The sequence below is a fragment of the Typopeltis vanoorti genome, chromosome 2 (genome assembly GCF_054136105.1).
Source record: "Typopeltis vanoorti isolate ZY-2024b chromosome 2, IOZ_Tvanoo_1.0, whole genome shotgun sequence".
Classification (NCBI taxonomy): domain Eukaryota; kingdom Metazoa; phylum Arthropoda; class Arachnida; order Uropygi; family Thelyphonidae; genus Typopeltis; species Typopeltis vanoorti.
Genome location: NC_143550.1, coordinates 132,269,672 through 132,294,178, shown reverse-complemented (window position 1 = coordinate 132,294,178; position 24,507 = coordinate 132,269,672). Strand labels below are relative to the sequence as shown.

Here is a 24,507-nt window from a genome sequence, read left to right as displayed (position 1 = left end):
AATCTTAGGGCATTACTGAAGTGTTATAAAACTAATATACGAAGAAATGAAATAGGAGGAAAATTTGGACATGCCTTTTTTGGATTGTTTTCTGTTTCCTTATCCTGGCAATGTACCTTCATCTGCTGTTAAAAGAAGGTTTTTTTTTTGGCAAAGTGGAGGTAAACTAACGTAGGGAAATATTTGAAAAAACCTGGTTTTTTATATGTATAATATTTTTATTATTAAGGGTGGGCAGTGAGAGAAGGATCTGAAGATGGAAATTCTATCTATTCATTTCTATCTTCAGATCTCCCCCCCCCCCAATGCTTGCTACCCACCCTTAATAATAATAATATTATACATATAAACACTGTTTTTTTTCAAATATTTCTCCACAGTAGTTTACCCCCCCCCCCAAAAAAAAAGATATGTCCAAATTTTTCTCCTATTTTATTTCTTCATACACTTCATACTGAAGTGTTAGTTTTATAACACTTCAGTAATGCCCTAAGATTTGGATAAAGAGCCAATGACATTGTAAAAAAAGGGGCACTCCTAAACAAAAGTAGGCTATATTAGTCATTAAAATAATACATACAGACATTTTTGTCTTTTTGGATTTCAAGTGGTATGTAGACACTTGTACATATCACTTGGAACAAGGATTTAAGAGACCTAACAAAAATAAAAGACATCAATTGGAGAGCTAGGAAATCAAAATGGGATTGGGCAGGCCACCTGGTAAGATATCAAGATGATAGATGGTCAAAGAGAGTAACAGAGTGACTGCCAAGAGAAGGAGTTAGAAAACTTGGAAGAGAGAGAAAAAGATTGAGAGATGACATCGAAAAACAGCTTGGTGTCACATGGACAAGATGTGACATCTAGTGGGACATCTAGGCTAACAACAACAAGATTTTATATACGAACTGTATGAGCTGCTCAACTTTAATTATTTTTTTATTTTTAAACTAAAAAAACTCATCATAACTAAACTACATTAGTTTAGATGATGAGCAAAAATCAACAGCAAAATAAATGGAAGATGGGTGGAGTACTTATCAGATCTCTATGATGACAATGGTAACATGATAGATGATTCACAACACATGGAAAAGTCTGAGTGGAAAATACAAAAATCAAGTAGACTGTATCGTGGTCAGTAAATGTTACTTCAATGGACTACGGAATTCAAATGCGATGCTAAGTGCTGACTGTGGATCTGATCATAGACTGGTCCTATTGAAGATGAATATTCGGCAGAAAACAATAAAAATTAAAAGAAAACAACTCCTAAAATAGGATCTGCAGATGGTACAAAATCCAATAATAAAATCAAAATTTACTGAAAATGTTTCAGAACTGATGTTTGCACAGTTGCAAAATGAAAATGAACTCTCTCATTGGAATAAACTACAAGCAGTTATCACAACATCTGCTAAAAACCACGTCAATAAACATGAAGAAATAAAAAACCATGGATAACACAGGAAATAATCGACCTTATCAATGAAAGAAGAATATGGAAAAGAGGAGCAAATGAAGAAGAAAGATTAAGATATAAAACATTGGGTAAAATAACCAAACAGTTATGCAGGATATAGAAAGAAAACTGGATAAATAGGCAGTGCACTGAGATAGAAGAATTTCAAAATAAGAACAAAACCAGAAAAGCATTCCTGAAAGTGAAAGAACTTAATGGAAAAGTAAAACATACACCATCTAATAGCATCAAGGACGAAGATGGGGACATAATCATTGATAAGGAAAAGATAAATGGAAGATGGGTGGAGTACTTATCAGATCTCTATGATGATGATGACAATGGTAACATGATAGATGATTCACAACATCTTAAGTTAAAAGTAGCAATAGATACCACTCTACCAACAAGAAAGGAGATATAACATATAATTAAGAATCTTCCTAATAATAAATCCACTGGGTGCAATAGTATTCAGGTTGAGCTGCCGCAAGTTGTGAGTAGCTATAATAACAAGTATTTAATGGAATCCATTTAGGACATCTATAAAACAATAGAATTACCTGAAGTTTTTACATCTATCTACATACCAATTCCAAAGAAAAATAATGCACAAAACTACAAGGATTACAGAACTGTGAGTCTAATATTACAGGCATCTAAAATTATTTTAACCATTGTTAACAAACAAATTGAAAGAGCCTTAATAGGCGAATTGAGTGAACAACAGAAAGGTTTCAGAAGAGGAATGGGAACCATTAATGCTATCCTGGAACCAAAAATGCTAATAGAAAAATCACTTGAAGGAAATAGGAACATATACATATGCTTCATAGACTTTCAGAAGGCCTTTGACCAAGTAAAGCACAATAAAATGTTCAATATATTAGATAAATCAGACATAGAAGATCAAGTACTTAAGATTATTATTACGGGCAACTCCAAGGAGTCAACAGACTCTTCGAGGGAGGCCTTAACATCATGTCAAGAACAACTATTCGACATTCACACAGTATCTATCATACCTTGCTTTGAACTCATTCATAGTCATGGCATCCACAACAGACTCTGGCAGCTTATTCCACTCATTCACCACTCTCCAAGGAAAAACCTAGCTCTAACACCCTTGCTAACCACAATCTTGCCCAGCTTCCATGTATGGCTCCTAGTCCTTCCACCACCAGTCCTATTCTCAAAAATATCTTCAGAATTAATCTTATAGAAACCCTTCAGTAATTTGAATGTCTCAATCATATCACCCCTTTTCTGCCTATCATTCAATTTCTGCAACCCACAAATCTTCAACCTGTTCTCATAAGGTTCATTCCATAGACCTGCTATCATCTTGGTCACTCGTCTCTATATCCTCTCCACCTCCTCCACATCAAGAAGAAACCCTGGCACCCATATCTGGGCACAGTAGTCTAGATGGGTCTTATCAAGGTTCGATATAGAGGAACAATAACCTGTTTGTCTCTGCTTGTTAAAGTATTTTTCAGCAATCAAGTGATTTGATGAGCTGATTTAGCCACTTTTGCGATGTGTCCCCCTAAACTTCAACTCTCTATCCACCAACACTCCCAAATCCCTGGCCTCGTCAATCTCCTGGAGTAAGGTCCCACCAATGTGATATACTGCTGTTAATCTTTTCACCCCAAAATGCATAACCTTACACTTTGCCACATTAAATTGACATCCATTCTCCTTAGCCCAGTCCTCCAAACTATCCAAAATCATCCTGCAAAATTTTGACATCCTGTGCACTCACTATTGCTCTACCTAACTTTGCATTATCAGCAAACAAGTGAAAAGATAAATCTTTTCACTTGTTTGCTGATAATGCACTTCCTCTCAGATCCTTTCCTATATCGTTAATGAACAAATTGAACAGTAGTGGTCCAAGAACAGAACCCTGCGGCACATCGTCACAGGCCGTCTTTCGGACTCTACTCCTGAATAAACTACTCTCTGATATCTCTCTCCATCAACCACTCTCCTATCCACCCCCATATGCTGCAGTTTACTGATTATAATTCATGTGGTATCCTGTCAAAGGCCTTAGCAAGGTCCAGTAGAATCACTGTAAACCCATCACCCTTATCCAGTTCAGCCGTCACTGTGTTATAAAATGTGAACAAGTTATTGAGGCATGATCTACCCTTCACAAAACCATGCTGCCCACCCATACAGTATCCCATTTTCATCTATCCAATCCTGTATTTTCCTCTTGACTATTTCCTCCAAGACCTTGACAACAATTCCTGATATGCTGATCAGTTGGTAATTTACAATAGCAGTCTTTGAACCTCCTTTATGTAATGGAACTAATTTCCCCTCTTTTCACCCGCTCGGGACTAACCCAGACCAAAGACTCAAATTAAACAAAATGGTCAAGGCACTGACAATTCTTTAGCCACTTCACATACAACATGAGCTGGTATACCATCCAATCCCACAGATGTATTGACATTGAGGTTTTGTAATAGACTGTTCGCCTCCATTTCATTCACCACAATTCCTGTATAAGCTATTGGTTAATTCATTCCTGCAATGTCATAATTATATATATGTATCAAATTATAAATATGATTTATAGCAAACAGAAAATGCAGCTGTTTAACTCTGAGACTTCTGAAGTGAAAATAAAAAGTGGAGTTAGACAAGGTTGTATCCTTTCACCAAATTTATTTAATATCTATAGTGAGACAGTGATGAAAGAGATTGAAAAACAAAAAATAGGAATTAATATTAACGGCATAAAATACAACAATCTTAGATATGCTAATGATACCATTCTAATACCAGAAAACAGAAACAAATTAATCAAATTGCTGCAGCTACTAATTGAAGAAGGTAAAGAGTTTGGATTAGATATAAATGCAAAAAAGGCCAAATTTATGAAAATCTCAAAAGAAAACAGATCCGATCTAGAAATATTGATAAACAATATGAAAATTGAAAATACAACAGAATACAAATATTTAGGCACTTACATTACTGCAGATGGAAAGCAAGATAAATAAATAAAAATAAGACCAGCCATAGCTAAAGATGTGCTCTGGAAAAATAAAGTTCTGCTGAGAAGTTCTGTGGGTATAGAGACAAAGAAGAGAATGATAAGAACATTAGTTTGGCCAGTTTTCACATATGAAAGTGAGACCCAGGTATTTAAGAGGAGAGTAAGACAACAGATAGTGGTTACGGATTTTACAACCGTGTTGTAAACCATAAAGTCCATAATTTCTAAAATGAATGCTGATCACTGTGTAACACTAAAAGAAAGGACAAAGATAGTGGCCTTTGAAATGTGGTACTACAGAAGAGCCCTGAAAATCTCATGGACAAAGCATGTGACAAATGCAGAGATACTATAGAGAATGAAAACAGATACATCTTTATTGCAGGAAATGATCCAGAGAAAGATGAGACTGGCAGGACACATATTGAGGGGATCAGCAGAACAGAAGACACTAACAGTTTTAGAAGGAAAAATTATGGGAAAAGGATCAAGAGGTAAAAAAAACGAAGGACATGGTTTGAAGATATAAGATCATGGACAGATCACATGGCGATGCAGAAACAAAAAGGAAAGCCACCAACAGAAAGAATTGGAAGGACATGGTGCTGCATCCTCTCACTAAGGAAATACAGGAAGATGGTTTAATGTAAAATCAGGGGTAAGACAAGGATGCACATTATCTCCAGCTCATATTCATAAACTATATGGATCATACTTTGAAAGGATGTAGCATTAAACCTGATATTAGAATTAGAGATTAAACTTAGCTCGATAACTAATATTTAAGGAATTGACAGCGTATACTAGAAATATAGATTAAATAAACTTTAATATATACTTATATATAATATATAAGTATATATAAAATAAAAACTTTAATATATAATATATCCGATATTTCGGCGAACGTCACGTTGCCATCTTCTTGGGAACTTACTACAAAGACACGTGCACACAAGTACTAATAACAGCAAATGAGACTGAAGCTAGGAGGTAGCGTATTCCTAAAGTCCTGATGGTGCCCCCTGGCAGGCTATATTGGTAGTTCTTGGCCTTTGGGCTGAAGTTCTTCTGATAAAAGTTTCCCAAATTTGGGGCAGTTTCATGCATCCAAATTTGTTGAGGTTTGGTATGTTCCTAAGGGCCGAGGCTGATTCCATGAATAGTCTTTCATACTTGAACTTGCTGCGGTGTATTACTGTGGCTTTCTTCCATCTTATTCTGTGGCGAGTATCCAGAGCGTGGTCTGCAAGCCCAGAGTGGCTGTACTGGTGAAATCGGATGTAATCCTTGTGTTCTGAGATTCTGATATTTGCTGTCCTGCCTGTTTGGCCAAAGTAGGACAGTTTACAGCTGCAAGGGACCTGGTATATGCCAGGTAGGTCTAGGGGAAGTGGTTGGTCTTTGGTGGAGCGGATAAGGGATGCCAGTTTTCTATGTGGTCTGTAACAAGTGGTCAAGTCATGTTTTTTTAGGATTTTATTGATTTTTTCCGAGGTGCCTCTGATGTAGGGAATAGTGATGGATTTAGAGTAATCTTTTTTGTGAAGGGGAGGGGGTGGTGGGTTGTGGATAACTGGGTTAAGTATTTTTTGGATTTTTTGGAGGGGGTAGCCGTTGGCTGAGAAAGTGTCACGGATGTGATTTAGTTCAGTGGTTAGGGCTTGATCATTAGAACAGATTATTTTTGCCCTGTTGAATAATGTTTTAATAACTCCATATTGTTGTGAGGGGGGGGGGTGGGATTGTTGGTGAATGTATCTGCCTGTATGGGTGGGTTTTCTATAAACTGAGAAAACCAAGGTTCCATCAGGTTGGCGGGTGACTAGTGTGTCTGGGAAGGGGAGGTTATTGTTTTCCTCTTTTTCCAGGGTGAATTTGATTCTAGGGTGTTGGTTGTTCAAGTGTGTTTGGAAGGAGAGGAGTGAATCCGGGCCATCTGGCCAAATAGCGAAAACATCATCAACGTAGCGAAGCCATATGGTAGGTTTTTGTGGGGCTGAGTTTAAGGCTTTCTCTTCAAACATCTCCATGAAGAAGTTGGCCAAGTGTGGGGAAAGTGGTGAACCCATGGCTGTCCCCTCTATCTGTTTGTAGAATTTTTCCTGCCAAACGAAATAGCCTGAGTTCATTGTAAACTGAAATAGGGCTGAGATATCGGGAGGAAATTTAGCTTGGATTAGCTCTAAGGTTTCTTTGAGGGGGACATTCTTGAATAGGGAGGAGACATCAAAACTGACCATTATGTCATTATGTTGGAGTGTAAGGTTTTCTATACTGGCTTTGAAGTGGGCTGAGTTTTTTTGTGTGTGATGGTGTATTGCCAGTATAGTGTGAGAGCGCTTTGGCTAAATGCTTGGCTAGTTTGTAAGTGGGGGAATCAATGCCATCCACTATGGGACGTAATGGCACATTTTCTTTGTGTATTTTTGGGAACCTATATATGTGGGGGGGGGGGGTCTAGAGTTATAGGGTTTTAGTCTGTTGGTAATCTCCACAGGCCAAGAAGTGACCTTCTTAAGGAGCCTATGGAGTTTTCTAATTTGTGAGTTGGTGGGATTGTAATCAATGGGGAGGTAAGTGGAACGATCTAATAATAAAGCCTTGAGCTTACCTGTGTAGTCTTTAAGATTGAGTACCACAGTGACGTTTCCCTTATCCGCTTTGGTGATCACTAGTTTTTTGTTTCTCTTCAATTCTTGTAGTGCCTTGTATTCACTACTGGATATGTTGGATTTTGGAGGTTTTGCTTTATTGAGAACACAGGCTACATCCAATCTGATATCGTTGGCTATGTGGTTTGGAAGTTGGCGAATCCCGCGTTCAATTTGAATCATTAATTCCTCGGCCGGTAATTTCCTAGGAGCAATAGCGAAGTTGTGACCACGTGACAGAGCGTGTAGTGCTTCTGGCTTTAAGGTAGCTGACGATAGGTTAACAACAGTGTTGGTTTGTAGTTTGGACGCAGAGTTCTTTGTTAATTTATCAAACTTGTTGATATGTCGGCTTTGTACTCGTTCAAATTCTTTTTTAGCTGCCGTACACGAGACGTCATGTAGGACCGACCAAAGCTCGTGATTCAGCGTAAGTGAAAGCTCATTTTCTAGCGTTGATATAGCGCTGTTTATGTCGGCTAGGGAACCATGTGTAGCGGTAATTTGCTCCCGAAGTAATGCCTTGTGAAGTGGTTGGTCTTTGGTCGGTCAATCCGCTCCACCAAAGACCAACCACTTCCCCTAGACCTACCTGGCGTATACCAGGTCCCTTGCAGCTGTAAACTGTCCTACTTTGGCCAAACAGGCAGGACAGCAAATATCAGAATCTCAGAACACAAGGATTACATCCGATTTCACCAGTACAGCCACTCTGGGCTTGCAGACCACGCTCTGGATACTCACCACAGAATAAGATGGAAGAAAGCCACAGTAATACACCGCAGCAAGTTCAAGTATGAAAGACTATTCATGGAATCAGCCTCGGCCCTTAGGAACATGCCAAACCTCAACAAATTTGGATGCATGAAACTGCCCCAAATTTGGGAAACTTTTATCAGAAGAACTTCAGCCCAAAGGCCAAGAACTACCAATATAGCCCGCCAGGGGGCACCATCAGGACTTTAGGAAAACGCTACCTCCTAGCTTCAGTCTCATTTGCTGTTATTAGTACTTGTGTGCACGTGTCTTTGTAGTAAGTTCCCAAGAAGATGGCAACGTGACGTTCGCCGAAATATCGGAAAGTATATATTAAAGTTTATTTAATCTATATTTCTAGTATACGCTGTCAATTTCTTAAATATTAGTTATCATTTTTAACCAGTGTATAAGCCTCTCAACAAGAATAAACTTAGCTCTTTGCTTCATGCATATGCTGTTGTATTCCTAAACACATCCAGTGCAAGTCTCCAAGTTTATCTAACTAAATTGCCAAATTTGGCATGAAAATCAGCAGTAAAGAGAGAGACCAAAGTTATTGAATTTTGAATATGAAAAAAAGAAGGAACATAAGAGAAATTAGCCCAAATACTAAACTAGTAGTACACAACACAGTGTTCAAACCAGTTTTAAGTTATGGATCTGAGAGTGGTTTGAAAAATTACTTGATCAAAGGCTAGAGACCACAGATATGAGAGTTCTGAGAAAAATTAGGGGTCTGAACAGATGGCATCATGGCAGAATCATATTACACATGAAGATATTAGAAAGGAGCTTGACATTGTTAACATTCAAAGTGTGTGAGTAGAGCTATTTAAACAGAATGGGAGAGGAAAGTATGTCAAAACAGGTTTAATGACAAGATTGGAATAAAAAAAGGTGCAGAGGTTTTTCTCTGCACCTTTTTATTCAAATCCAGATGGATTTATTAAATCAGACTTGCCTATGAAGAACAAAATGTTAGATATAATATTGTGATGCTGATAAGTAATAGACTAATTTGGAGGAAAATTGCTGACAGGAGATTAATAATAATGCAAACTTAATCCTGTAGTGTCATAGTGGCCATTGTTGGTTCATATCAGGAAACAGGGATATAAGACAAAAAAAACTAGAAAAAAATTAGCTACAAAACAGTTATTATAAGAACTTCGACAAACTACTACTTATAAACAGAGTGACAAAACAAAACAAATGTTGGATTAACTAATGCAGAAGCATTCAAACAATGCTAGTTATTGCTGTCACATTCGGTGGTATCAAGTGTGCCATATCCAGTTTCTGCAGTTGTTAGATTTTTGATGAATGCAGACTTGGCGTAGAATTAAGTCATGGTTTCCATTACGTTGTGTGTGGGCATGAAGCATTTATGAAATGCTTCTTTACATTTTCTTATTAAACAGTTATGACCATATATAACATTTCTGTTTTTTGCCATACTATTTGATAGCCTGTATTTATTGTATGGAAGGCTAATCACGATCTGCGATTTCTTTTCTTCTAAATGTCCCTTACATGTTCAGACAAGTATCTCTACAGACCATTCCATCTGGCATCAAATGCCATCAGGGCAATGAATTTTACATATTTCTGGTTGTTTTTATGGAGGGATATAGTTTTTGGCAGATGTGAGAACTCGAAATCTCATACTGGAAAAGATGCCACTTTAACACTGTAATTACAAAGCAATTTTGCAACTTTAGCACTGTAATTACAAAGCGATTTTGCAACTTTAACTTTCTTGATATAAGATAATGTGATTATGTTTACAAATCTTGTTTATTTGAAAGAACTGTTGGAGGCATGTCAAGAATTTTGTTAATATTCAGTTCGTAACCCATTCCTTTATTTCTGATGTACTGAAAATGAGGCAGCTCTGTCCTATAATATTTTTATCATGCCTAACATTTGTAATGAATGGTAGTGTGAAGCAGCATGTAAAAATTTTCAGGTGGTGGTTGGTTTTCTGTAAACTGAAAAGCTCAATCTTTTTTCTTAGATACTTCAAGAAGGATGTCAGGGAATGGTATCTGTGATTTTCCAGTTCAAGACTGAATTTTATGTTTCCGTGCAAAGATGTTCAGATATTAATGAAATCTGAAAATCATAATTCAGATCATAATGAAAATGCCATCAATAGATATAATAAATTTAGTTTAATCCTTTATCCAAGTGTGAGCAAACAAAGTTTGCGCCTGAAAGTATCTTCAGGACTGGGTTAAGGTGGTACACACCAGGGCTGGGTGTGTCTCGTTCAGAGTTGAATTTTTAATTGTCAATATTCTCATCAGTTTTTCAGAACTTTTATGTTATTTGTAAATTAATACAATAAAAAAAAAAAGGAAAAACAAATAATAACAAAAACCGATGAGTGTGCCAAAGGTTTTATAAAACTATGATATATTTTTGTTTATGTATCCCACATAATTCCGTTTTGCCTAATTTTGACACCTAAAAATGAAACAAAAATTTAAATGCCCTGACAAATGTCAGTAGAATGTATACTATTTCATTAAAAACAATTCAATCAGGAATTGTTACCATTAGTTGAAATTATTTTTTTGTGAAATTTTGTTGCTGAAAACAAATATATTTGAAATATATAGATGCAGAAGCTATATATTTCAAACTATATATTCAGCAATTATACTCATCATGTTTAACTTGACCATTAAAGATTTATCCCCCCCCCCCCACCAATTAACCAACTTGAGAAAACAAAGCAGCTTAAATGACACATTAATAAATTAATACTCACTTTTCAGATGATATGGGAACAATAAATAAAGGACAAGAAGATCCTGGCGCTAGAATACTAGAAGAAATTTTCTTTCCACCAGACAATGCACTAGCATATGTAGGATAAATATCTACAGATAAAGGACATGGTAATTTCATCTGTACAAGCATGGGCATATCTGTTATTTTATCGAGCAATGAACGCTCTTCATGTCGCACTTGAAAACGGATTGTATAATCTCCTTTTTCCAATTTATGTGAATACTATAATGAAAAAACATAGGAACAGATATTTTGTGTTATATTTCATGTAGACACATAGTACTAATAGTACTGAATAGTACTATTAGTACTATGTGTACTAATAGTACTATTCATAAAATTTAATAAAATTCATAAAATTTCATATTCACTATTTCATAAAATTAGTACTCTGAATAGTACTAATTTTATGAAAAATACAAAAGGATAGACACAATTTCTAAAACTTAGGTCTTCATTTCGCTTATACTTGAGTAAAGAATTAAACAAGAATATAATTTCTTGTTGGGTATAAATTACTTTGCAACCAAACAAAAATACTTTCTACAACTATCCCTGATAAAGAGTATTTTAATAATAAGGCAAAGAAATCGAACTATCAGAAGAACTGAATAAGTACAAGATTGACATAATATGGGCGACTGAATCAAAAACAGACGAAAACTGGTGATTAGATCTTTCTAACCAATAAATGAAAAACGTTATATTCAAGAAATAACAATCAGGGAAAAGGAGCAGCAGCTATAGTATTCAACACTGAATATAATCTTAAATGGAAGACAATATCAAGTAGAGTGATGTGAGCAAATATCAGAAAGGGGAAATGGAAAAGGAGACATTTGTGCCTATTGTCCTGCAGAAAGTTCTACTAAATAGAAGTGGGGGGAATTTTTTTGAGGCTTCAGATAAAGCAACTGACACAACTAAAAAGGAAAAGCTGGTCCTTTTTGGAGGTCTATATAGGAGTAAGAAAAGATTGTCAGTAAGAAGGAGTAAGAAAAGAAGCTCAGAAATGGAGGAAAGAGTGTCGTAAAAGGAATTAGAGATGATAAAGGTGACATGAAAACAGGGGAAAAAGATATCCTTAAAGTATGGAGTAATTACTTCAAAAATTGCTAAATGAAACAAGCAGTGATGATAGCACAGTGGTAAAAAACACTGACCAGGCAAGTCAGGAATACATATCCATATTTGAAGTAGAAAAACACCATCAAAAGCTAAAATGCGGAAAGGCAGCAGGAGTAGATGATATTCAACCAGGATGCTCAAATATGGAGGTATAAAAGCAGTGCAATAGCTGCACTGCATAGTTCAAAAAGCCTGGACAGAGGAACGAATTCCAAATGATTGGCGTAGAGCTCTCATAGTACCCATTTATAAAAAGGGCAATAAAACTGAATGTGAGAATTACAGAGGTATTTCCCTACTGAGTGTTCCTGGTAAGATTTATGCAAGTTTACTTGAGAAACAGTTGAGAAGGATTGTGGAAGGGAAATTTGTTCAAGGACAAGCCTGGATTCAAGCCAAATAGAGTCTGTCAGGATCAGATTTTCACTTTACAACAAATAGTTGAGAAATCATGGGAATATAACAAAGATCTGTATTTAAGTTTTGAAGACCTGCAAAAGGCATATGACAAGGTGCCAAGAGAAAAGCCAATCAAAATGCTTCGGTTATATGGCATTAATGGGGAATTATATCAAGCAATACTTAGTCTTTATTTGAGTTGTAAGTCAGCAGTTAGAATTGAAAGAAGTACAAGAAAATGGTTTGATGTTATATCGGGTGTCGGACAAAGGATTATCTCTTTTATCTCATTATCTCTTCTGCTATTCATTATCTATATGAATCACATTACGAAAGAAAGCGGTATTAAATCTGATATCAAAATTGGACATTTAATCTCAGCTCTTTACTTTATGCAGATGATGTTATAGTTTTAAATAAATTCAGTACAAGTCTGCAAGATTTCCTGACTAAACTGAATAATGCTTGTAACAAATTTCGTATGAAAATCAGCAATAACAAGACAAAGACAATAAAAATTGAATGACAGAGGAAAGATTAGCAAAACAAGTGTTCTCTGTCAGGTTGGTAGGAAAAAGACCCAGAGGAAGACCAAGATATAGGTGAATTCATACAGTAAAAAGTAAAAAAGAAAAGATGAGCAAAACAAGTGTTCTTTTCCAGGCTGGCAGGAAAACAACCCAGAGGAAGACAAAGATCAAGGTGAATTGATGTAGTAAAAACAGCATTCAAAGATAGAAATATAAGATCCGATAATATTGGAGTCTTGACAGATAACCGATTGATTTGGAGGAAAATTGTTGATAGGAAGTTTCTTATATACGAGAGTGGTCTGAAAAGTTCTTGGCCTAACAATGAAATAAAAAAAAAAAACCAAATTTATAATTTCAAAATTGTTTTTATTTTTCAACATAATCTCCATTAAGACTAATAAATTTATTCCATAGATGCTCCAGCACTATTATCCTGTCCCTGTAGGGTTCTCAGTAAGATCTGAAAAATACCCCTCTACAGCTGCAATCACCTCTTGATTCAAAGAAAAACGCTGACCAGTGAGGAAGTTTTAGTTTTGGGAAGAGATAGAAATCAGAGGGAGCCAAATCTGGGGAATAGGGTGGATGTTCCAACAATTCATAATGCAGATCCCTTAATTTTCCCATTGCCAAAACATATTTGTGGGCAGGTGCATTGTCCTGATGAAAGATGATTTTTTTCTTCTGCAGATCGGGTCTTTTCTCACGAATTTTTTCGTCTAGTCTGGTTAACAGATTGGAATAATATTCCCCGGTTAGGTTATTGTTTTACCCTTTTCAAGATAATTAATAAACAAAATGCTTTAGCATTCCAAAACACTGATACCATGACCTTTCCTACTGATGAAACTGACTTTGTCTTCTTTGGCTCTGAACAACTGGCTTCTGTACACTGTTTTGACTGCTGTTTGGATTTTGGTGTGTAATAGTGAATCCAAGTCTCATCCATAGTAATAAATTGATGCAGAAAATCAGTTTTATTCTTGTTAAAATGCTCCAAGCATTGTTCAGAGATTTTCATGCAAGTGCAGCACTCATCTTGCGCAAAGCTTTTTCATTTGAAATTCTTCATGCAAAATATTTACACGTTCTTTTGATATGCCTATAGTCTCAGCAATTTCACACACTTTGAGTTGCCGCTCATCCGATATCATATCGTGCACTTGATCAATAATTTCTGGTGTTGTTACACTTTTTGGATGTCCTTCACGTGGATCATCTTCAAGGCTGGTACGGCCATGTTTAAACTCGGCAGCCCATTTCTTAACTGTGAAAAACGAAGGAGAAGAGTGCTCATAAACTTTTATGAACTTCGAATGAATTTCTTTTGGCGTTAAACCTTCTTTTAGAAAGAATTTTATAACCGCATGACACTCAATTTTATCCATTTCAAGGGATACAGACAACCCTTTTGCTTCAGACAGCTGTATAAAACAAACTACTTGATAGAATGACTTGCAATTTCACATGGATGCTTATGATTGGTGTACAAACTTAGAAAAAAAAACTTTCCAATAGTGTTGGCATCTATGGTCGATGCCGACAACGTTTCAGACTACCCTCGTAGTACTATCGTAGTATCGTGTACACCCTTTGAGGGTTCATGTAAGGAATTTGATGATGACATTTTTTAATACTTGTATTTGGAAAATAAATGATTTGTGCTAATTTAATTGAAACTTGGTATTCTCTTGGGTCTTGCATCCACTAATGACATTTTTATAATTTGTGCAATCTTTTTGGGATTAGTGCAATTCTGCTCTCGGTGGAAGGTTTTTGCCTGTCTCAGAGTGAAGCATGCTAAGTGTCGAGTCAGGCCAGTAATGATGAATTTAGTGATTTTTTTGGGTCATTCAATGAGATTTGGAGTGATCTTGTAGATCTCTTAAGAGTTTTTCAAGAGGTACCTCCACACATTAATGGTACCTCAGTCAAGATTGAAATTAGTCTTGGTAGTGACTCTTCCCTGTATAGCAATATACATTGTTGGTTGGTTGGTTGTTTGTTTGGTTTATTGGTGCAACAACATCTAAGGTCATACTGCAACCACAGCAAAAGTTAGCAGCATGCAATGTCAAAGGTTACCTAAATACACAAATAATGAAAGATACATATTATTCAATAATTGTTTACAAAAATTAAGTTAAGCAATGCAGTATCGACATATAAACAAAATTACAGTCGAATGCGTTTGTACAAATTAATTCTTTGTAGAAGGTTAAAAAACATCATGCAATTTGTTTGAGTGTATATGGCTTTGCCAGATAGGAAAAAATTTCGTTCCTCTCTTTCTCGTGTAAAGTGCTGGGTCAGCACTTTACATGACAAATATGACAAATAGTAAGACGCGTATTGCATTTTCACACACAAGAGGGTCATTAGCCCTTAGTAAATAAGAATATGTAATATATCTGTGACTTATGCAGAGCTTAGTAAGACCAACTTCCTCTACTCTTTCTACATTGTCTAGAACACCGATGCTTAATTTGAGGTTTAATAATTTGTGACAAACAAATTACAGGTGCCATTGAGCAATTAATTTTAATCTTATGAACTGTCTGTAGTCTGTATATGGCTGTCAAACAGAAAGGATCAAAGCTGTATAACTGAGAGGAGACCTCCACATAGCCTTTAAAGGAATGCGGAGAACTGACCAGGGCTTCTGACCTAATGTCCAATCCTCACCTTGTGCGAATATACCCGATGTGGTGCACCCTGTTGGGTATCTACCTGGATACTGAACGAACGAGGATGGGCTGGAAATTTGGAATTTAGCAGACCAAATTGTATTCTTATTGGCTTAAACCAAATTACAAAATGATGGTACAACATGACAAAATTTCATGCTGGCTGGGGCATTGCCCAATTAAACAAGGCCCTGTTGTTTTCACAATAACAGGAAACCAGGGCGAACAGTGAAAAGTCAGCTACTGGAACAAATCTGAAAACACACAAACAACTCAACATCACCAGAGTTAAAGATTAGTACTATCAACATAAGAAGCCTGAATGGCAAAGAAATGGAGCTAGCTGAGGAATTAGATAAGTACCAGATCGACATAATAGGGGTGACTGAAACAACAAAAAGAGTCAAAAACTGGGGAGATCTTTTTTTGAGCAATAAATACAAAATGTTATATTCAGGAAATGACAATCAAGGAAAAGAAGGAATAGCCATAGTATTCAACACTAAATACGAGGCTAATCTTATTGAATGGCAGGCGGTCTCAAGTAGAGAGATGTGGGCAAATATCAGGATGAGGAACTGGATAATGAAACTTATTTGTGCCTATGGTCCCACAGAAGGTTGTACTAAGGTAGAAGTGGAGGAATTTTTTGAGTCTTTAGAGAAAGCAACTGACACAATGAAAAAGGAAAAGTTGGCTCTTGTTGGGGATCTAAATAGCAGAGTAGGAAATGATTGTCAGACATACAAAAATATTTTGAAAAATTTGGAGAAAAGAGCAAAGCTAATAATAATAATAATTCATATTTATAAATTTAGGGACACAAAAATACATGTGTTGAACAGATTATTTTATTAATTACTAATAAAATAAAACTTGATGTTTCGACCCCTGTATCGAGGTCATCATCGAAAGAATACAAGTGTATAAGGAACCAAGCTACATGCTCTAGCCCTGTATACCAGTATACTAAATCTACGTACTTAATTAATCCTTTTCCCTAGCCTGACCTCTAGTGATAAAAAAAATAATAATTAAATAAATTAATAAAAATAAAATAAAATAAATAGAACTACAATAAACTGCTAAAGTCCTCATGTATTAATATTCATCTGGATTTTTTTTTTTTTTTTTTTTTTTTTTTCAAATCACTAGAGGTCAGACTAGGGAAAAGGATTAATTAACTATATAGATTTAGTTTACCGGTATACAGGGCTAGAGCATGTAGCTTGGTTCCTTATAGATTTGTATTCTTCCGATGATGACCTCGATACAGGGGTTGAAACGACAAGTTTTATTTTATTAGTAATTAATAAAATAATCTGCTCAACACGTGTGTTTTTGTGTCCCTAAATTTATAAATATGAATGCTGATCACCGTGTAATCATAAAAGAAAGATTCATAATAATAATAATGGCAAATACCTGTTAGATTTCTGTTCAGGACATGGACTGGTTATTACTAACACCATGTTCCAACATAAAAATGTGCACAAATTGACATGGAGAGAAGAGGCAAGGAATAAGAAAAGTCTCAATGACTATGTTATTGTTGATCGTGATGTTTTCTCCCTAGTGCAGGACACCAGAGTGTACAGAGGATTTGAAATTGGAAGTGATCACTATTTAGTCTTGAGCAGGATAAAATTGAATTTCATATCGAAAAGAATGACATGTAAGAAAGTTTTAAAGCTAATAAAAGTTGAATAGCCCTCAGATGTGAACTGTAGACTAAAATATACAAAGATTATTGAAAAAAAAATGAAAGAGTTTGAGAACTGGAATCAAACCTTGGAGATTCAGTGGCAAGCCTTGAAGAAAATCCTGATTGATTCAGTCAAAGAGGCATGTGGTGAGATTGTCTGCAAGGATAGAAAAATCAGAACTCTATGTGGATACAGGAAGTTAAAGAGGCAGTGAAGGAAAAGAAGAAATCATATCAAAAGTTCCTGGCAAATAAATCAGCATGTGCTCTTAGAGAATACAGAGACAAATGTAAGAAAGCTAAACACTTTGTAAAACTAGCTAAACAAAAGTCATGGAAGGACTTTGGCAAGAACATACAAAATAAATATCAATAAGGTGGCAAAATATTCTGGAGGTTGTTGAACAAGCTTAGAAATGGAGGAAAGAGTGCTGTAAAAGGAGTTATATGAATAAGAATGAATAAGAAATCAAACTATAAGAGACAATCTCCAAGTTGTACCTCTGAACCAATTCATAACACAAGCCCAAATGAGGTGGTTTGAACATCTTAATCGAATGGAAGAAGGAAGAATAGCAAAAACCGTATACGAAAGCCAGAAAATAGGAAAAAGAAACATAGGCAGACCCAGGAAAGGTTTGCAAAAGGAAATTAAAGAAAAATTGGAAAAGAAGGGAATTAACTGAAAAGAAGCAAAAGAACAAGCCTTGGACAGGATGGCATGGAAATCTCTTTGGCAAAAAATTGAAGCTTAAAAGCACAAGAGATCATAGACGAAGAAGAAGAATGACAAGATAGGCCTATTGATCAAAATGGAGGAAGGCTTCTGACAGCAATTCAAAATTTGTCCTATAGTTGTTGAACTAGACATAGCAGCAGAAGGAACTGAAATACAAGGAATCCAAATAGTGGAACGAAGTAAAAGGCCATTAAATATATTCGGTTATTATCATCCCCCTAACAAACATGGACCAAATCTTTACAGCCTATCCCATTTCATTGAAGAAAATTCCATTATCTTAGGAGACATGAATAGCAAACACCTATTATGGGGTTCTGAGAAAATAAACCGAAGAGGAGAAAACCTGAGTAATTTCTTGAAATAGGACTACTAACTCTCAACAGTGGAGAGCCCACTTACCAATCTCATTCTTATGCCCTAGATATTACTGCTGTGTCTCCAGATCTTCACTACAAAGCTATCTGGTCTGTTCTGGAACCAGTAGAAAGTGACCATATCCCAATATTAACTAATATGAAAAAATGACCAGACCCACCCAAAAAAAGAAAATATCATTGGAACTTGCAAAAGGCAAATTGAGGGAATTACAAGGAGGAAGTAAACAAAATGCTAAAAGATCACACATACCATGATGACCAAGACAAAGACTGCATAACCTTGGAAGAAGACTATCCTAAATGCAGCAAAGACAAGTATCTCAAACTACACAAAGGTTCACCATGAACAAAGATATAATATACTACAAAAAACTAAGTGGTAGGAATTCCAATATAACTTAAATCAAAACACTTCAGATAAAATTAATTTTATTAAAAATTAATTAAAGCAGATCATCAGAGAGACAATGTAGGAATTACAAAAAGTTGAGAGGCATTTAAATGAGCATAGGGAGAAAAAGAAAATTAAGCAGCAAAATAAGAAACAACAAAAGCATGGAAACAGGTAAATCAGGAAGTAACAGAAATCAGGTAAGTGACGTTTGCAAAAAAGAAAAATGTTATTTGGTATAGTGACTCTATAATAAAACATGCTACTGGTGAGCGAGTTATAACTTCGAGTTTTCCTGGAGCAAAAATGAAGAATATAAAGGAAGCAATTCAAAAACAAAAAAGAAAAGTAAATGAAATCGTAATTGTAAATAGGTACTAACGACTTAACTAGCGATAAGTTCAGTATGAGAGAGGACAAGAAAAGGTTGTTGGAAGAGGTGAGAGTGAAAAGTGAGAAAGTGAAAATCGTCAATATTTTACTTCGATATGATAAAAATGAATTAAGAAGGGCTATGATAGCAAATGATTCGATGATTAGGCTGTGTAGAAGGAATAGGTGCAAGTTTTTGGACATGTGGAGTGAGTTTCAGGGAAGATTGGATTTGTATAAGAGGGATGTCCTACACTGAATGCATTTGGAATATGGAGCCTAGATAAACTAATAACTGGTATAAGACCTAACATAGAGAGTCAGGGAAACTAAATTATAAAGGGAGGAATGGTTAGAATGCGAGTGCAAAAGCAACAATGGTATATAACTGTGTTAATGATAGGAATGGGTTTTGTCATGGAAATGTTGACGAGGAAAGAACAATTTAGACTTTGTGTTCGTCTGGTTCGGACTCATCAAATGTATGCAAAGTTGTCTACATGTATAAGGCACTAGAAAAGAAAGATCTGCAAGTTATCCAACTGTGTCATGCAGACTGCAGACAAGAGAGAAAAAAAAAAAAAAACATGCAGGTAGATTATCGTGTCTGTATCAGAAACGAAGAGGTAGAGTTTGTTGCCTTAATCAATATGTTGGGACCTCAGATTGTAGGCATTAGTGAGACCTAGTTATCAGAGTCAGACAAACTATCTGGTATTAAGTGTAAACGGTACACTATTTTTAGGAAGGATAGAGAGGATAGGAGAGGAGTGGGCATACAGTTAATGATATCAGATGACTTGAATCCAGTTAGAGTTGAGACCTATGATTGTAGCACTACAACTAACAATATTTCATGTGGAAGTGAGTTTGAAGCTATCTAGTGTGAGGTGGAATCTAACAAGATCAATTACATAGTGGGGCTTTGTTACAGACCTAGTGGATCGGTTACTAGTGATGAAATGCATCTGCATCACCAAATAGACAAGATGAGCGTGAAAAGAGTAATCATAATGGGAGACTTTAATTATCCAAATATTAATTGGGTAGCAGTAAAATCACACGAGAAGAATGGAAATAAATCTACTGAGCTGTTGCGAGACAACTTCCTCAAGCAGCATATGACAGAAAGAACTCGAGGTCAAAGTGTTAGATTTAATTATAGTGTCAGAGGGTGTTTCAGTTAAAGACGTAACTATACTGTCTCGGTTGGACTGTGATCATGCACTACTCACTTGGAAAGTGACTAAGTTTATGAATGTTCCATTCAGAAAAGGTTACATGCTGTGAATTACAAAGCAGGGAATTAAGACCAACTGAGGAGTATACTGAGTTCATTGGAATGGTAGCAGTTGCTGGATGGGAAGCATTTTAAAAATACAGGTAACCCTTGTATAACACGGTACTTATACAACATGGTTTCGCTATAACGCAGTCTACAAATTGTAGTTTATCTTTTCATATATTTTTCACCGTATGACTTAAAAATCAAATTTTATCTTCGTTAAATTTGTGTCTGCCCGTATCGCGCATGTAGTTATAAGTTGCGAATTTTAGGGGAAATACCCTTTAGCACGCACGTACATCAATTGTTTACCATGTAAAGTGTTAATTATTGTTGAAAGTTGTCTTCATTTTCTGCCAGGAAAGTGCATTAAAAATCATAAGTGTGTTATCTCAAGCTCAGCACTTTATTTTCTGGCGAGTTACATACAATATGTAATGCTTTTTTTTTATGTAAAAAAATTATTTCTATAGTAATGATAGTAATGACTGCTTAGAGGGGCTTTTGCAGTATGGTGGAAAACGAAATTAGTGAATTAATTGATGAGGAAATGAATTTAAATTAGGAGGAACTAGTACAATCAATAGATGACGTCGAACCAAATGGCAAGGAAAGTTTTGTCGAAGATTCTGATTGTGATGAATCCGTTAAAAAATTCAGTTTAAAGAAATTAGCAGAAGGATTGGACTTGGCAAGAAAGTTAGGAAGCTATTTTATGGATAATGATCCCTCAACGAGGGCTCTGAAAAATTCACGAGACAATTGGATATTTGTTTAGCTCCATATTATGAACTTAATAAAAAATTGCAGCATAGTGGTAAGCAAGGTCTTATTACTGACTTCTTGATAACTAAACCAGCCGAAGTATGTAATGAGAATTATACTAATGATGTCTCAGAGATATCAAGTGATGAAGACTTCTGGCCACTCATAAATAAAGAACATCTACGAAATGTTCATTTTGAAGATAGCGATGACGATTAAAATAAGCACTTTATTATGTGCAATAAAGTTTACGTACAATTTGTATAATTTTATACTATATATTTGTTTCATAGTTTATATGTTTTCTTAATTTACATGAATTACAAGAATTAAATAAAAATATATTTTTGTTGGGTATGTCATTGTTGTTTATATAATTAAAAAGAAAAACGATTTCGGAACCTAAACCTACTTTTTTCTATGTAATCTGAGTCTCGCATAACATGATTTATATAATGCGGCATTTCTATGGAACCTAACATCCGCGTTTCTAGCCGTTGGCTGAGAAAGTGTCACGGATGTGATTTAGTTCAGTGGTTAGGGCTTGATCATTAGAACAGATTATTTTTGCCCTGTTGAATAATGTTTTAATAACTCCATATTGTTGTGAGGGGGGGGGTGGGATTGTTGGTGAATGTATCTGCCTGTATGGGTGGGTTTTCTATAAACTGAGAAAACCAAGGTTCCATCAGGTTGGCGGGTGACTAGTGTGTCTGGGAAGGGGAGGTTATTGTTTTCCTCTTTTTCCAGGGTGAATTTGATTCTAGGGTGTTGGTTGTTCAAGTGTGTTTGGAAGGAGAGGAGTGAATCCGGGCCATCTGGCCAAATAGCGAAAACATCATCAACGTAGAGAAGCCATATGGTAGGTTTTTGTGGGGCTGAGTTTAAGGCTTTCTCTTCAAACATCTCCATGAAGAAGTTGGCCAAGTGTGGGGAAAGTGGTGAACCCATGGCTGTCCCCTCTATCTGTTTGTAGAATTTTCCCTGCCAAACGAAATAGCCTGAGTTCATTGTGAACTGAAATAGGGCTGAGATATCTGAAGAAAATTTAGCTCGGATTAGCTCTAAAGTTTCCTTGAGTGGGACATTTGTGAATAAGGAGGAGACGTCAAAACTGACCATTATGTCAGTATGTTGGAGTGTAAGGGGTTTTCTATGCTGGCTTTGAAGTGGGCTGAGTTTTTTTATGTGTGAAGGTGTGTTGCCAGTATAGTGTGAGAGCGCTTTGGCTAAATGTTTAGTTAGTTTGTATGTGGGGTAATCAATGCCATCCACTATGGGACGTAATGGCACATTTTCCTTATGTATTTTTGGGAATCCATAATTACGGGGGGGGGGGGGGGGGGGTATGGAGTTAAATGGTTTTAATTTGTTAGTGATTTCCACAGACCAAGAAGTGACCTTCTTAAGGAGGCTGTGGAGTTTTCTAATGAGTTTTCTGTATGACAAGCGACATACAGCTATCTGCCAAGATGATGCCAAGATAGGAAGGGTAATCAGGAATGATGTCGATATGCAGTACCTGCAGAATGATTTGAATAGTCTGGAATTGTCGGCACGGGAAAACGGATCAGTATATGTAAAGTCATGCACTTTGGCGTGATTAGATATCCAATGTCATATTATATTGGTGGGATCATGCTTGAAGAAACTGATGAGACTAGGAATCTTGGAGTATTAGTAGATAGGAAGTTGACGTTCAGGGACCATGAAGCAAAGATTACAAATACAACTCAAAAGATAATTGCAATGCTGAAACTAATGTTCATATGTAAAGGTAAAAATGCCATTTTGCCTCTTTACAAGGCCTCGGTAAGACTTAACTTAGACTATGGTGCGCAGGTCTGGTTTCTTAGTTTCTGATATATCGGAGAGAGTGCAAAGGAGTGTGTTAAAAATGCAAATAAAAGAAAGTGGATGTAGAATACTGATTATGAAGACAGACTGAGAATTTGTAGAATGCAGATACTAGCAAACAGGAGAAAGAAAGGCTATATGATTGAGACTTACAAACATCTGAAAGGGTCATAAAGGATTTCAATTTATGGAGAGTGAGGGAAGGACAAGAAGGTGTCCTCGGAAGCTGAGAATGAATGCCACTAGGAAGGGGATGAGGACTAGACTTTTCTCTCATTGGGTGGTACATGATTGGAATGGCTTGTCAGTGAATGTTGTGAATGCAAGCATAGTGTGAATGAATTCAAGAATAAGTATGACAGCTGGTGCATGTAGCATGCGGCCTCCCTCGATAAGCCCCTGACTCCCTGGAGGTCTCTCTCTTAATAATACCTAACTTAGGATATTGACTGCTAATATACAAAGACTTACCAAAGGCTAGTGAGACTAACATGCTAAAATACCTGGATGGAAATATCAAAATTGGAGATATGGAGATCGCAAATACCTTAGTCTTCATTTTCAAAATATAAGCCATCAAATATCAAAACAGGCTTGACAACAGAAAAACGATAAAATATAAAAAGGAAATTATTTTGGGATTCATTTACAATCTCTGAATTGATAGATGCCTTGGAGAGACTAGATATAAATAAATCATGTGGAGTGGATAACTTACATGGAATTATGATCAAGCATCTTCTTCCCTAGCTGTAGATTGGCTACTTCAATTATACAACAATAGCCTAAAACAAGGAAAAGCTCCAAAAGACTGGAAAACAGCAAGAATCATACCAATTTTAAAGTCTAATAAACCTGAAGACCAACCAGGAAGTTATCACCCAATTTCACTAACTTCAATTTCAAGCAAATTGATGGAAAACACATCTGAACTACTATCTAAACAAAAATAGTATCCTACCACATTTTCAGGCTGCGTTTAGAAGAAATCACTCTACAACTGATCAACTTTTCTACTTAACCCAGTGAATTCAAGATACCCTACCAAATCCATCATTGAGGCTTTTACTGATTTTAGCAATGCCTTTGACAAGATGTGGAGGCAGAAACTCTTTTCCAAGCTTTATCATATTGGAATAAAAGGAAAGTCTAAATTGGATTTATGACTTTCTAAGAAATAGAACAATTTGATTTAGAATAAATATTACTTCTTCCAAGAAAGTGAAAATCAGACAGGGACATCCCAAGGCAGCATTTTATGCCCACTTCTTTTTTCCATCATCATCAAATTCCTGCCATGTACCTCAAGGGGTGTACAGGACATGAAAAATTTATATCATTACTAACTTCCTATCTACAATTTTCCTCCAAATCAGTCTGTTACTTGTCAAGACTCCAACATTAAAAGATCTTATATTTCTATCGTCTAAGGCATTTTGTACCGTATCAATCCACCTATATCTTGGTCTTCATCTGGGTCGTTTTCCTGCCAACTTAGCAGAGAACACTTGTTTTTGCTAATCTTTCCTCGCCCATTCTGTTTAAGTGACCATACCACCTGAGATTAGAT

General features: G+C 36.0%; 1 protein-coding gene across 3 annotated transcripts in view; it reads right to left on the bottom strand.

Annotated features, from left to right (window-relative positions):
* The window catches only part of TppII (Tripeptidyl-peptidase II), a 583,232-nt gene that overhangs the window by 77,964 nt on the left and 480,761 nt on the right, over positions 1-24,507 (bottom strand). For all 3 annotated transcript variants that reach the window (XM_090408276.1, XM_090408286.1, XM_090408295.1), the window contains one exon: positions 10,674-10,918. In XM_090408276.1, the coding sequence (XP_090264402.1) occupies positions 10,674-10,918 (245 nt within the window). The remainder of the gene's footprint in view (positions 1-10,673; positions 10,919-24,507) is intronic.